Source organism: Alosa pseudoharengus, unplaced genomic scaffold (genome assembly GCF_046254945.1).
Source record: "Alosa pseudoharengus isolate Yale_2024_CS ecotype anadromous, Long Island Sound unplaced genomic scaffold, YU_APseudo_1.1 YU_APseudo_1.1_scf_15, whole genome shotgun sequence".
Lineage (NCBI taxonomy): Eukaryota > Metazoa > Chordata > Actinopteri > Clupeiformes > Clupeidae > Alosa > Alosa pseudoharengus.
Window position 1 is genome coordinate 6,175,450 of NW_027468620.1, and position 15,435 is coordinate 6,190,884.

Genomic DNA, 15,435 nt, shown 5'->3' on the forward strand with positions numbered 1-15,435 from the left:
AGTTCCCTTGAGAGCAAAGTTCATGGCAGCCATTTCAAGCCACAGCGAGAGTAACTTAAGTTGCATAAGCAAGTAACAATTCCGTGACATCAACAGGTGGTTCTACCATCAGTCATAACAGACCAACATTACGCCTGGCTTGCATCTCACAGTTAAGCAAGCTGAGGATAGGGTGTTCAGTGGACTAAAAATGTAATGGGACATCATATTTCACAACGTGACGATTTCATAAAACCAGGACAGCTATTTCATAGTTTGACTGATTAACCGGGACCGGATGACATGTTCAGTGGGTCATTGTTTCAAAGTTACATTTTGGGTTCTCAATGTTTCTTGAGGGGAGGGTGGGGGCGTCGACAGAGTGCGTAGATGATACCATTATCTTCGGACATATATGTGTAGCGGAAGCTTCGCCATTGATTCATTGTAGCCTACATAACAACAATGATAAGTAAAGTTGTGAGATCTTATTCTAAGTCATTTGAAGAGCGATTAGAGTGTTATTAAGTATCCTTATTTTTTAAAATTAAAATAATTTAAATAGGTTATTGTAACCAGAACACCCCTGCGGGTGAGGAATGGTTTGGCTGTATGCGGATATTGTAAGCATGTCGAAAGTGAACGGACTTGTGTGGAGAGTCCCTCGCCGTCTCCGCAAGTGTGTACACGGGTACGCATGAGGACCCGCTTGCAACCCTCCGGTCCTTTGTTGCCCTGCTCGAAGATGAGTTAAATTGAACTACAGAGTTGGCCAGGTACTTAGACATTTGAAATTACAACTTCTTGTCTGTTGATCTCTCAGAGTGTTTTTCCTCAACAAGCATCAGCTTTCTATGTTATTACGCTGTACGCAAACAGTTGTAAACATTTAACAAGCAAGTTAAAGAGCATAAACCTCGTAAATAATTAGAGCTCGATGGCTGTTTTTGTAGCTTTATAACATATTTGGATCCTAGTGTAGTAAAACGCTGTTTTGTTACAGGTAGGCCTAAATATGTGTTAAAATAAAGTTTTCCCTAACTGTTCTGTTGGCGAGTGGGCCATAGCCATTAGCCATGACACATTACTGTTTTTACACAGCCTATATATGCTTGTCATTTAGTTTCATCCTTACAATAATCTTAATCGCTTTTGTTGTGATAAAAATATTTGTAACAGAATGCGTGATATCATTTCAATGCATTTTTCACCATCAAACTTTACACCATCTAAATTACTTCACCCACTACATTCCTCATGTCAGTAGCCGCATCTCGTAAGTTTTACTTTGTTGTTTGTCATGTAGGCTACTTTATGATAATTGCTTACGTAGATCGCACGACATATATGGAGGATTCTGCCGTCTGCGTAAAATGGGATTCTGCCGTCTGCGTAAAACCAGCGCATGATCAATGCCTCTCCATGGAATAGCCTACAATGAGAAACGAAGCGAAGGGAGGCTGATGAAGAGATCACTCGCTTTGTTACTCTAGCACACTCGGCTTGACGGGGACAAAAGCCTCCCCTGTCCTCCAGGCTCCTGTCCTGTTATTGGGATGGACGAAAAACTTTGTTCAAGTGCCTCACAACTGCCCGTGCCCGCCCCTCTCCCCCTACAGTGCCTCTCTTTTCTTCGACAGTGCGTGTTCGCGTTCCTTTGTTTATGTACAATTTAACAGGAGCAGTGTGCTCGGGGCCGTGGCGTTATTAAGTGTTTATTTCACTCCAGGAATTAGTTTCAGGGAGAATAGGCTACTTTCAGCGCGTGCGAGCGTGCGATTCGGCACAGCGCTTGTTCGCAGAGCGGAAACCATTGTAAGCGGCCTCGAGGCTGGTGTGGTCGCTTTATCTCATTATTGACATACACTTGCACGTGCACGCCGCAAGTTTTTTTTGCAGAGTTTGTGGCATGACCCGATTAAAAATGGGAGAGTCCACGCACGCTCTTGCACGTATACGTTACAAAACACACGCGTAGTCTGCTCTCTCTCTCTCTCTCTCTCTCTCTCTCTCTCACACACACACACACACACACACACACACACACACACACAACATACAGGCATGCACAGTACTTAACCCTAAAGTTGACTTTGACCTTATAATCTGTCTTGTGTCTTGTGTGGCTGTTCAAGTTTTTGTGAATTTGTGGTTTCATTCACAGGACTGGTTAGCTATGGCTGCCCTGTGTTGTGTGTGTGTGTGTGTATTCCAATTCCAGAGTTAATTGACAAGGGTAGAGAAGCCTTTAATTGGCATTTCTACCACAGCAACAAAGCAATAGGCCTCATGATCAGACAGAGAAAGATGGCAGACCTGTTGACATCGTATAGTGTGTGTGTTTGTGTGTGAGCGTGTGCAGATACAGAGATTGGCTTGTCTGGTTCACAGTACAACTTTTGCCATATCTTTGTTTTTGTGATATGAAACTAGCTTTGCTTTGGTTAATGTTATCTGTGCAGACATTACCTGGAAGGTTTTGCTTCATAACCTGAACATTACTGGGAAAGTCTCACAGAATATGTGAAAAATAGTGGCCTGGACTCACTCTCTCTAGGTATACTGTGTTTTGTGGAAAACAAAAGGACTACCCAGAGGAAGCAGGCAGCGGCTCGTCAAGCTTGTGTAAGTGTGTGTGTGTGTGTGTCTGATTCTGTGCATGGGTGCACGTGTGTGTGCTCTGGCCTGTGCCATCTGTGGTATCATATTACACATAGAGCGTGTGTGTGTGTGTGTGTGTGTGTGTGTGTGTGTGTGTGTGTGTGTATGTGTGTGTGTGCGCGAGGGAGAGTGTTTGAGACAGAGAGAGACATATAACTCATAATTAGGTTGGTAGTTTGAGTGTGTCTGCCAATACAGCTTAAGTGCACTTAGTGTATGTGTGAGTTTGTGGGTGTGTGTGAGAGAAAGTGTGTATGCGTGTAAGTGTGCACATATGGATGCATCAATAGCAAATGTGAATGTAATAGCCATGCAGTATTTGAGCCCTGTTTTACACTCTTGGTTGATATCTGTTTTCATTAGTCATAGACTGCTGTGAGCAGAGCGCCATTTTACCTCCAGTCTTTACCCCTTCACGGTATCTCATCAGACTTTTCAGTGTTGCAGGCAGGCTTCGCGGTTCTGTCGTAGTTCACTGAGTTCTGCTACCTTTGACATGCACTCGCATAGGAAGGTCATCCAAGGCCCTTGGCTGTGGGCGCAGTGCTCAGGGGAAGAGGGCTGCATGGCAGCTCCTCGGGGGTGTCTCGGCCGCGTTAACCTGAGCTGGCCGCTGGGTGAGTGGCCAAGCGATTTGAGATGTGTCTGGATTCAATTCAATTTCAATTGAATGTGTCTGGATGTCTCATGAATGTTGATTGGCGCACTTGGGAGCGGCCTGTGTGTGTGTGTGTGTGTGTGTGTGTGTGTGTGTGTGTGTGTGTGTGTGTGTGTACCAACAGGCCCAGAGTAAGCTGTGTGTGTGTGTGTGTGTGTGTGTGTGTGTACCTACAGGCGCAGATGAAACTTTGTGTGTGCGTGCGAAAGAGGTCCTTTTCTCTCAGTCTCAATGGCATGGGGGTCATTGAAGACGACTGGGAGGTTTTCAAGCCAAGCCTCTCAGATTTGCTACCCTAATTTGCAAGGCTTTTGTGTCTGTGTGTGTGTTTGTGTGTGTGTGTGTGTGTGTGTGCGTGTGCGTGTTGGAGAAAGAGCAAGAGAGCAGGAGGATGTGTCTCAGAGAAGCTGTGTGTGTTTATGTGTAGTGGGGGTGGGGAGCGGGAGCGGGGGGCCAGCAGATAGAATGGGCCTGTTAGCCATGCCTGTCTTTGTGTGTCTGAACACACAATTCATTTTAATGGCCATCTATTCTTCTGTTGGAGCCTGCAGTCATAACCACCACATTCTGTGTGCTGCATTTTAAATACTGGGCCTGTTTCAGTAAGACGTGTGTGTGTGTGCTTGCATATGTGTCTGAGTGTGTCTGAGAGTGTGTGTGTGTGTGTGTGAATGTGCATGCATGTGTCCGAGTGTGTGTGTGTGTGAATGAATGTGCATGTGTGTGTCTGTGTCTGTGTCTGTGTGTGTGTGTGTGTGTGTCTGTGTGAATGTGCATGCATATGTGTGTGTGTGTGTGTGTGTCTCTGTGTGTGTGTGTGTGTCTGTGTCTGTGTGAATGTGCATGCATATGTGTCTGAGAGTGTCTGTGTGAATGTGCATGCATGTGTCCGAGTGTGTGTGTGTGTGAATGAATGTGCATGCATATGTGTGTGTGTGTGTGTGTGTGTGTGTGTGTGTGTGTGTGTGTGTGTGTGTGTGTGTCTGTGTGAATGTGCATGCATATGTGTCTGTGTGTGTGTGTGTGTGTGTGTGTCTGTGTCTGTGTGAATGTGCATGAATATGTGTCTGTGTGTGTGTGTTTGTGTAGACAGGCTCACCCTCACTTGTGATTCTCTTGTCTGGACACTAGCAGATTAAAAGCAGGTGCTATCAGACATGGACATACATTTGCACACACATTACATAAGACAAACACACCAATACTTTGGGGTGAAAAACAATGAAGCTAGTTAGTCAGATTAACTAATGACTAATGAATCCCTCCTGTCCCATTCCATGTCCACCTCTTTGGTCAGGGACTGGAGAGAAGGCTCTAGACACAGAAGTGACCTCATGGTTTGTTTTTTGTTAACATCATAAGACTCTTGTTATGAACGACAATGGGGGTATTATTATGCTCATTTTCCAATACCACAGAGACGTCCGTACGCGCACACACACACACACACACACACTCACACGGACTCACTTACTCATACTCAAAACCACACATGCACATACACTGTTAGAGACATTCATGATGGCCTTAACACCCTATATAGGAGCGGAATGGAAAGTTCTCGAGGGGAGGTAATGTGATGTAGGCCGGGTATTAGCGGATCAGGGCAACAGCATCGAAACTCTGGTGAATCACACAGCAGATATGCATGGCTTTGTCTGACAGCTGAAAGTGTGTGTGTGTGTGTGTGTGTGTGTGTGAGTGTGTGTGTGTGTGTGTGTGTGTGTGTGTGTGCGTGTTCACGCATGCTTGCATGTATATGAGTGTGTTGTTAACATCGTACAAACCGCAGCAATCTCTGTAGTCATATCAAAGCATCTGTTGAACAACATACACAGTGTAGAAGGTAAACTCTCAGTGGACTTATGTATTGTGGAGACATGCTGATGCATTATTTATGAGGAGAAGTAGATCCCCATGCCAGGCTGGAGGCTCCTTACTCTTACCTGGCTCCAGGCCAGACGCAGGAGCCCAGACCTGACACACGACCACACCAACACAGGCGCCTGTACAGTCACACAATTCACACCCTTATTCACGCACACACATGCACACACACATACACGCACATACACACACACACACACACACACACACATACACACTGTGTAGAAAATGTTTCATTTAGCTGTAGTTATCTTTCTGATTTGAAATCCTAACCTCTCTCTCTTTCTCTTTCACTCACACACACTCTCACTCACACACACATACACCCACACTATATGCAGTCTGCCTCTAGGTACACTAGGAGGAATGTGTGCGTGTGTGTGTGTGTGTGGAGGGGGGGGGTATATTCTTAAGAGATGGAGATTCCTGAAAGGCACTCAGCTCTAACCACAAAACCACCCAGCGACTTGAGCAATGCTTTCAGCTTCAAACAGCAGTACATGTTTGTAGGATTCACCTTACGATAGGTGTGTGTGTGTGAAAGAGAGAGAGAGAGAGAGAGAGTGTGTGTGTGTGTGTGTGTGTGTGTGTGCGAGCACACATGTCTGTGAGTGTGTGTTGATTTGCATGTTTATGATGTTGTTATGACTAGCTTACAACCAACAGATTAACAGGTGCTCTTAACTTTGAATTATTTGAAGTAAAACATTCTTTAGGGGAAAATTCCTGTGGCTACAGCCATTAAAGAAATGCCCTTCAGTATCGAGCAAGCGAACACAAAAATGCAGAGTCCTTTTCTCTCCCTCCCCCATCCCCCCTCTCTCTCTTTCTCTCTCAGTAGGCTGTATGCTGGTGTGTAGAAAGAGAATGGGTTGGGATTAGGAGCACTGCTTTCCTCAGAAGTTGTTCAATCATGATATTCTTTAGCAGTTGGCAGTGTGCTGGGTGGCACAGGGGATTATGGGAGCTGATTGCTCTCCTACTCTTGACTTTTATTCTTTTGAGTTTGTGCCCCCCCCCCCCTTGTTCAGCTACTTCTGTTGAGTGTGTGTGTGTGTGTGTGTGTGTGTGTGTGTGTGTGTGTGTGTGTGTGTGTGTGTGTGTGTGTGTGTGTGTGTGTCACGCATGTACAACACACACACACACACACACATATCACACAATGTCGTGACACCACGCAAATTCTTCCCAGGTGCTTTGTAACCAAACCCAAATGGTGAGAGACACCCAATACCAGGCAGTACCTGAAAAGGCACCATTTAGGTGTCCATTTATCTGCCAGTAGACAATTCCAGCCAGTCTGAGTGCCATACCTGTTCAGCCCTGCCCGTCTAAATAGCCAGAGCCTACAGCAGCGACAGGCAAGACGAGATGTTCCAACGCAATACCATCAGCTGGAATGTTTTATCACTGTGCGTGATATGGGTGATATAACTAATCTCAGTGCAACTATAGCCAACTGCTCACTGCTGCTTGCCAATGTCAAATGGGTGTGTTTGTTGCTGAAGCAGTATATATGGATTTAGAAAGATATTGAAATTGTGTGTGTGTATGTGTGTGAATGCCCCATAGTGAGCTAAACTGGGTGCTAGATTAGCAGCAAACCTGCGGTGAACTTGAGGCGGTGGACACACTCCGTGTTAGCGGTGTGTATTGTGTGTCTAATTGGATAGTGTGTTAGCAGTGTATTAGCAGTGTGTGTCTAATTGGATAGTGTGTTAGCAGTGTATTAGCAGTGTGTGTCTTGTTGGATAGTGTGTTACCAGTGTATTAGCAGTGTGTCTTGTTGGATAGTGTGTTAGCAGTGTATTAGCAGTATGTGTCTTGTTGGATAGTGTGTTAGCAGTGTGTGTCTTGTTGGATAGTGTGTATAAGCGGTGTGTTATGGTAGGTTTCCACACAGTAAAACACCTCACGAATTTCAGCCAGCCAAATTTTGCCTCAGGGCTGCAGTGTCTAGCCAGTGGTGGCAAGTGAGCTAATTGGGCTATCAGCTAGTTCAAAAGTTTAAGTACTTAATGAAGATATACTGGGGTTTTTATACCTCGACTAAGTTGATGTTGCCTATAAACAACAATTCAAGTTCATAGAAATAACAAGGTCACTGACACATAATATATTTCATACCTGTGTTGCAGCATGTAGCCTAGCTGCCTGGTCAGGCTTACAATGAAATGCAATGTCTGGAAATGCTAGCAGTTGGCCTGTCGGCTAGCTGAAAAGTTTGAGTGTTTAAACTAACATATACAGTGGTCTATTTAGTGGTGTATGTGCACTGACTAAGTTTGTGTGGCATATAAACTACAATTCGTGTTGATAGCTTACAGGTAGTCTCCGCGGCTCCGCCATCTTGGTCAGACTTTTTTGTAACTCCCACATCCAAGCATAACACCTGGGGCCTCAACACCTGGGGCCTCAACACCTGGCAACACAAAGACTTGCGTGGATTTCATACTAAAACATTGCGTACGTGAAAAGTAGCTTAAGCACAAAAAAATCCTAATGAAACTGTGCATACGCAGCATTCCACGCAGCCTTTCTTTGTACATCCCAATTAACGTGAAATTAAGCGTACATGCACTACACTCCACCCTCTCTCCTCCCTCAATCACACTCATTTTAATATGCTAAGAAGGCCACTCCAGAGCGCAGACCTCCGCGAAGACAAAATGGCCTATCCCGCAATATTAATAATAACAATGAAAACTCATTTGTGGATCCATTCATACTCGAACCTGCTCCAAAGTTTAATAATTGAAATCATCAAATTAATAAAAAAAAGTTTATTTCCAGCGAATGCGAGGTAGAAGGTAGGTGTTTATCCGACGAAATGGCAAGAATCTTACGTCTTTATCATCTGTAATTAATAACAAAAAAAACAGTAGGCCTAGTGGCAGAGTGTAGCAGTGGCTAGCTATAGGGTCAGAGACCGTGGCAGAATTATTGGTCAGTCTGCAAGTAGGTGACAGGGTTCGCATAACTGGGTTTGATGCATTTGAACCATTACAACGCAACTGCATTAATTAAAAAAAACATTAAATCAATCGTGTCCAAGTAGGCTACCACGCATCGCGCACTCGAGGTGGAATAAACGAAGTTGATCCAGGCCACATCGCCACAACATTACGATTTCTAGATCATATCCCTATATTTGCACACAAGTGTGACAACAATAATGTGAATGCTTACTCGAGGAAAGTCAAAGTATCCTATGCAGTCAATCACACTAAGGAAAATATAGCTTATATCCGCGCTTATTAGTCAGCCTATCTATTCTATATGTGTAGGCAATAGGTTTCACATTCCCTTTTAATTCGTATCCTCTAATAAGTCTACAATTGTCATTATAGATAGGTTGTTGGATTACTTAGTAGAATTTGAGCATGTTGCATGTCCATTTATATAGAAACATAGGCCTACTTTCGAAGTGTTATCATTTTTAATAACCCACGTTTCACAATATACTGTGCAAATAAAGGCCTAGACTCGCGATCAACTATGTTGTTGCGCTGCATTGCCTGTAAGTGTCGCCAACTGACGATACACATTGGAAATGTGCGTACGCCAGACATGAAGTTTGCGCGGAGGACCGCCCATTCTCACGTTCAAGTCAGTCTTCCGTACATCCGGACGTGAGTGTGAGAAGTGCCGTACGCAGCATTTCTGTGCGTACGCAAGCTTTGTACATGAGGCCCCTGGACCTGATTGGTTCTCGAATGGTCCTCATTTGAATAATGTTAAACTTTCGTCAACTTTGTTTCGCTTGCCTCGGCGATTCGCTCTCATTTCTCCCAACCAGGGCGAATTTCGTCTTCATTCAACCTCAATGAGAGTGAAGCACTCGGAGTGTGTTTTTCTGTTTATCATCGTAGTTCTTTTTTCGCAGCCAGAAAAAACAGTATACTCTGGAGTTGAGCGCACCTGCTTTGCCTGAACCATACATACACATACACATACACATACACATACATACACAACACATACACAACATAATTCGATGGTGAAATTTCGGTGTGTGGAAACCGACCGTTAGCGGTGTGTGTCTTGTTGGATAATGTGTTAGCGGTGTGTGTCTTGTAGGATAGTGTCTAAGCGGCGTGTTAGCGGTGTGTGCTGCTGTGTGTCTTGTTGGATAGTGTGTTGGCGGTGTGTGTCTTCTTGGATAGTGTGTTAGCAGTATGTGTCTTGTTGGATAGTGTGTTAGCGGTGTGTCTTGTTGGATAGTGTGCTAGCGGTGTGTCTTGTTGGATAGTGTGCTAGTGGTGTGTTAGTGGTTTGTCTTGTTGGATAGTGTGTTAGTGGTGTGTTAGTGGTGTGTCTTGTTGGATAGTGTGTTAGCGGTGTGTCTTGTTGGATAGTGTGCTAGTGGTGTGTTAGTGGTGTGTCTTGTTGGATAGTGTGTTAGCGGTGTGTCTCGTTGTGTTTGGATTCTCATTAATCTCATTCTGGTTTTGGTTCCTCCTCGAGTCTCTTTGTGTGGTTGTCCTCTTCTGTTGTGTGTGCAGTTCCAGTTTGTTTATGGAGGAAGGAAAGGTTGTTCCAATGGAATAAGCACATGAGTATGAGGTGTGTGTGTGTGTGTGTGTGTGTGTGTGTGTGTGTGTGTGTGTGTGTGCTTCAATGATTAACATCAGCGTTTTTTGCTATCTGTTCATTTTCCTGAGCCTGTGCCATTAGCACGCACGCACGCACACACCCACACACACACACACAGGAGTCTCAGAGCCTGTTCTTTAGCTGTGCTCTGACTAAAGTCCATGTCTGGCCCTGGTCTGTGTCGGGCACACACACACACACACACACACACACCTCCTTCTGTCATCTCACTCCACTTCTGATCTGGATCTTACCCCAAGGGGACTTTTTCTCTTTTTAATTAATGTGTGTGAGAACGAAAAAGAAGAAGAGAGAGGGTGTGTGTGTGTGTCTGAGAGAGAATGAGTGAAAGAGAAAGAGATGATATGTGTGTGTGTGTGTGTTCTTATTCATGCTTTCTGTGTGTGTGTGTGTGTGTGTGTGTGTGTGTGTGTGTGAGTGAGTGAGTGAGTAAAAGACAGAGAGATGCTGTGTGTGACTGTGTGTGGGTGCATGCGTGTGTGTGTGTGTGTGCGTGTGTGTGTGTGTATGACTGTCGGTTCTGTAGCTCTGGTTGGGCCACTGGCTGACAGACTGACTTGTGTGTATTTATGGAGAGGATTAACCTGTCTGTGGTGCTGTGGAGTAATCCAGCTTTGCCCCGCGCTGGGCGCTCTGTACTCTGTGCCGCTCAGCTCAGCTAGCGTTTCCGCTAGAATGGTTCTAGCAGCTATGGGTTCCTTTGAAGCTCTTTCACATTACCCCCTGGCCAACACCACGGGGCTGATGTGTACCGAGCTGGTAGAAGGTCACGCACGCGCTCACACACACGCACACATGCACACACACACACACACACACACACACACACACACACACAGAGGCACAAGTAGGCTCATGCCTCTAGTCTACTGTTCATCCACGCCCAGATCTTCTGGTTCTAGGTGGTGCCGTGTGAATAGATTGTTAGGCACACTTTTGGGTGTGTGTGTGCATGTAAATGAATGTGCATTGGTCTAGAAGTATTTGCCATTATATGTGCCTTGGGCTGTTTTCAACTCCACCACACTGTTTGTAAACTCTAAACTAATGTGGTTTCTCTCTCCCTCTCTCTCTTTCTCTCTCTGTTTCTGTGTGTGTGTGTGTGTGTGGTCTATGCAGGGACTGGAGGCTGTGTCACACACACACTCCTGAGGCCTTTCCCTCAAAGAACGCCAACACCTCTATCCTCACCCAACATGGCCACCCCAGGACCCCTTCCTCTCATGCACAGCGACGTTCAGGGACACTCAGACGTGTTACCATGGTGATCCTCTACTCCAAAACACTGGAAATAAAGAAGGGCGTGGACAATGTAAGCTCAAACACAGACACAGACACACTCACAGTCAGTCACAGTATGGCCATTATACATGGTTAGACATACGAGTCATTGCTAAGTCATTTGTCAACTCTGCAGACTGTTGTAGACTCACATATAGGTCACTCTATGACATTTGCAGATTACTAAACAGTCCTCCTGACATTACAGTTAGATATTTATTGTCATTATTCTGTCAAATTTGATTTAGTCTATTAATGATATTGGTATTTTTAGGCTATGATTTTACTATTAACTTAATTTTCATGTTTATGTAATGTTTATTGATATAATAGGAAGTTGCTTTGGAAAAATGCATCTGCCGAATACCATAAACATGTTTATTTTTTTGATTATGTTTTTGTTTATGTTTATGCTTTTGTTTATGTTTATGTGTTTAATTAAGTTAATTAATTAATTAATTAATTAATTAATTAATTAAGTGTAAGCTGAACAGATACGTGTTTAGACCCCTCTTGAAAGACCAAAAACAAAAATTGCAGGAACGCAGAGCACTGGACAACTCAAAAATATATGAAGATGAACACATTTAAAAGCTGTCAGATGCCATTAGCTCAGTGCGTTTAGTGCGGGCCTGCATCTTAACTGTAAACAGGCAAACACACTCTCAAGCATGATAATTCCAGTGATTTAAGTATGTTTTTACACTTTGGAGTGTGTTTTTCTGTTTATCATCGTAGTACTTCTTTCGCAGCCAAAAAAAAACCCGGTTTACTCTAGAGTTGAGCGCACCTGCTTTGCCTGAACTCACATAATCCGATGGTGACAGTCAGTCATGCAAGGTCAGGTGGAGTTCTGTTAATGCAGTTAGTTGAACTCAGCTGTCAGCAAAGGTAACATGCATGACACTGACTGTTAACACTTAAAGTGTAGACCAAGTCAGGCATGAAAGGTAACTAACCACTACGGAATTATTGCTGCCGGCATTAAGTGTTCAACAGGAGAGACATGCATCCTGGTTAAATGGTTCTGGGAATCAAATTGTGTGTGTGTGTGTGTGTGTGTGTGTGTGTGTGTGTCTGTTTTTGCAGCATGAGCCCAGCACCATGAGCAAAGGGACCGCACTCTTCTCCTGCAGCTCAGTGGGTGAGTCTCTCTCACACACACACACACGCCATCTCTCTTGTACTACCTGTTTTCTAAGTTCTCTGAGCCAGTCTAGTGCAGGCTATAGAAAGTGTGTTTGCATTATATTCACATCCTCCTACCCCTCTCCTCTCCACCCTCCGCCTGACGGCTATCGTCCCTGACACACCCTCTGTCATGTCACCTGTCCCCTGCTGTGCTGTGCCGTGCCGTCCCCTTGGCCCCAAGGCACGCGAACAAGCCTCTCTTGTTTCGCTGGGAGGTGTAGGAAACGGTCTAATTCCTCCCAGAGTGTTTCATTTTCGCCTGGTGTATTGTTTCTGTGCGTTTTGGAGAATTCCGTTAAAATGTCAACGCGTGGGCCTCTCCTCCGTGCACTCCAAAAAGGATAGTGTGCCGCTACACACCCACATGGGTGCGGACAGACCACTTGGCTTATGGACAAGACCCCCCAGAGATGTCGACAATGCTTGCTGGGCACCTACTGGGTGTCCTATCAAAAGGCCCCTTTTTTAGGCTGCGGACAAGCATCCTTGTGCCTGCATGCACTCGGAGCCGACAGACACTCTCTCTCTCTCGCGCGCGCGTGCATGCACTTGGAGCCGACAGACACTCTCTCTCGTGCGCGTGCATGCACTTGGAGCCGACAGACACTCTCTCTCGTGCGCGTGCATGCACTCGGAGCCGACAGACACTCTAGGCCTTGCTGTGCGCTGTGCTCTGTGCTCTGTGCGCTGTGCGCTGTGGGCCTTGCTGTGCCCTGTGTGCTGTGGGCCTTGCTGTGCCCTGTGCGCTGTGCCCTGTGCGCTGTGTGCTGTGGGCCTTGCTGTGCCCTGTGTGCTGTGTGCTGTAGGCCTTGCTGTGCCCTGTGTGCTGTGTGCTGTGGGCCTCCTTGTTCTGGAGGGGATGTGGAGAGGACACTGTGGCCTCAGTTGTACTGCACTGAAGGCCTCTGTTGGACGAGCAGAGGAGGACTAGTGACTGTCAGATTACTTTCTCTCTTTCTCTCTCTCTCTCTCTCTTTCCCCCTCACTCCCTCTCTGTCTCTTCCTCTTTCCCTCTCTCTCTAGTGAGTGTGTATTTGTGCATGTTAATGAATGCTTTTCTGTCAATGGTTTATTATGACTGTGTCAGTGTGTGTGTGTTTCAGTGTGTATGTGTGTGTGTGTGAGTGTGTGCTTGTCGGTATGTCTGTGTGTGATGATTTGAATCTGTGTGTGCATGTGACAGTAGTAATTATTGTGTATGACCATGTGTGTGTTTGTGTATGTATTTACATACGTGTAGATGTGGTTCATGTACATTTGTGTGTTTATGATCGCTCATGTGTGTATTGGCGAGAGAGGGTTGGCTGGCATGTGTGGACTTGTGGGCTATGTATGTGTGGATGTGTGTATGTGTGGGCAATGTATGTGTGTATGTGTGTATGTGTGTATGTGTGTATGTGTGGATGTGTGGGCTATGTATGTGTGTATGTGTAGATGTGTGCATGTGTCTTTTGTGGCTTGTGTGTGTGTATCAGAAGCAGACTACTGGTTAGCATGTGTGGTTTCTGTGTTCATGACTAATTATAGTATTACTGTATGTCGAGTGTGTGTGTGTGTGTGTGTGTGTGTGTGTGTGTGTGTGTGTGTGTGTGTGTTTGTGTCTTTGCCCTTGTCTGATACATATATCAGAAAGAGTCCATTGGTTGGCATGTGTATGTGCTGTAGGTATTTGTTAATTACTGTACAGTAATTGTGTGTGTGTGAGATTGTATTGTTTATTAATGACTGCTTGTATGTGTATGTTTGTGTGTGTGTCTCTCTCTCTCTCCATGTGTGTGTGTGTGTGTGTGTGTGTGTGTGTGTATCAGAGGGAGAGCGTTGGCTGGCCCTGGCAGGCGGCTGTGTCCAGCCTGAGAGTGTCCACCAGGAGGGAGGATTGTGGGAGGCTCTGCCCGCTCCCCCCCAGCCTGCGGTCCGCACGGCCGCCAGCGCGCTCACACACCTCATCCAGGACCTGAGCCTGGACGAGGCCCGTGCCTCGGGCCTCCCACACACACACACACACACACACGGCCACACACACAGCAACGCACACACACACACACACACACACGGCCACACACACAGCAACGCGGCGGCGCCGCCCTCCAAGCGCCAATGCCGCTCGCTGTCCTCCGATGAGCTGATGTGGGGGAGTGGAGTGGGACCGGGCAGCCGCTCGTCCTTCTCGTTGTCGTCATCGTCGTCGTCGTCATCAATGTCGTCGTCTCCGTGGCGACCGCAGGGCTCGCGTGTCTGGTCGTGGGTGGAGAAGCGGCGCTGGCACAGCGGGCCGCCCATGCAGCGGAGCTCCAGCGTCAGCCTGCCCTCGCGTGCACACACACACGCACACACACACCACCACCACCACCACCACCACCACTCCCACGGCCGCTCGCACACACTCCCACTGGACCTGCAGCCCACGGCCACCACGCCGCTGCTGCTGCCGCTCTGCCACACGGACACGGACGCTGCCGGCGCCGGACCGCAGCTGGGGACCGAGGCCAGTGCCGAAAGGGGTCAGGGGCCGTTGCCACGGAGCCGCTCGCAGCCCTGCGTGCTGAGCGAGAAGAAGGTGGCGGGGATGAAGAGGAGGCGAGCGGACGAGCACAGCAGCCAGGAGGCCAGACCCTCACTGGACCTGGCCAAAATGACCCAGGTACATATACACTATACACACACAAACACTCACACACACAGCACAGCACATACACACACACACACACACACACACACACACACACACACACACACACACACACACACACACACACACACACACACACACACACACACACACACACACACTCACTCACAGTCTTCAGATGACTAGACAGGCCTTTTGAATATGAGAGGAACTGGAAGATTTACAGTGGTGTGAAAAAGCGTTTGCCTCCTTCATGATTTCTATTTTTTGGCATGTGTGTCTTGCACACATGTTTCAGATCATCAGAACAAACAACTTAAATATGATTCAAAGATAACACAAGTAAACACAAAATGTAGTTTTTAGATGAAGGTTGTTATTACATGTAATAAGGGAAAACAAAATCATACACCACAATAGGTGTATGTTCATTTTTGTCTTTCATTCTAACTTGACCTCCTTATTTCTCTCTTGCTGTCGTTCTTTTTTCCTCTGTGGATGTGTCTGAATGTGTGGTTTGTCTCCCTTGCCT

General features: G+C 46.2%; 1 protein-coding gene across 1 annotated transcript in view; it reads left to right on the top strand.

Annotated features, from left to right (window-relative positions):
* The first annotated feature begins 644 nt into the window (after window positions 1–644).
* Window positions 645–15,435, top strand: part of LOC143124077 (protein FAM53B-like) — an 18,704-nt gene continuing 3,913 nt past the window's right edge. Inside the window, exons 1-4 of the mRNA XM_076285364.1 lie at window positions 645–755; window positions 10,922–11,114; window positions 12,173–12,227; window positions 14,083–14,915. Of these exons, the coding sequence (XP_076141479.1) occupies window positions 11,064–11,114; window positions 12,173–12,227; window positions 14,083–14,915 (939 nt within the window). The 5' untranslated portion in view covers window positions 645–755; window positions 10,922–11,063. The remainder of the gene's footprint in view (window positions 756–10,921; window positions 11,115–12,172; window positions 12,228–14,082; window positions 14,916–15,435) is intronic.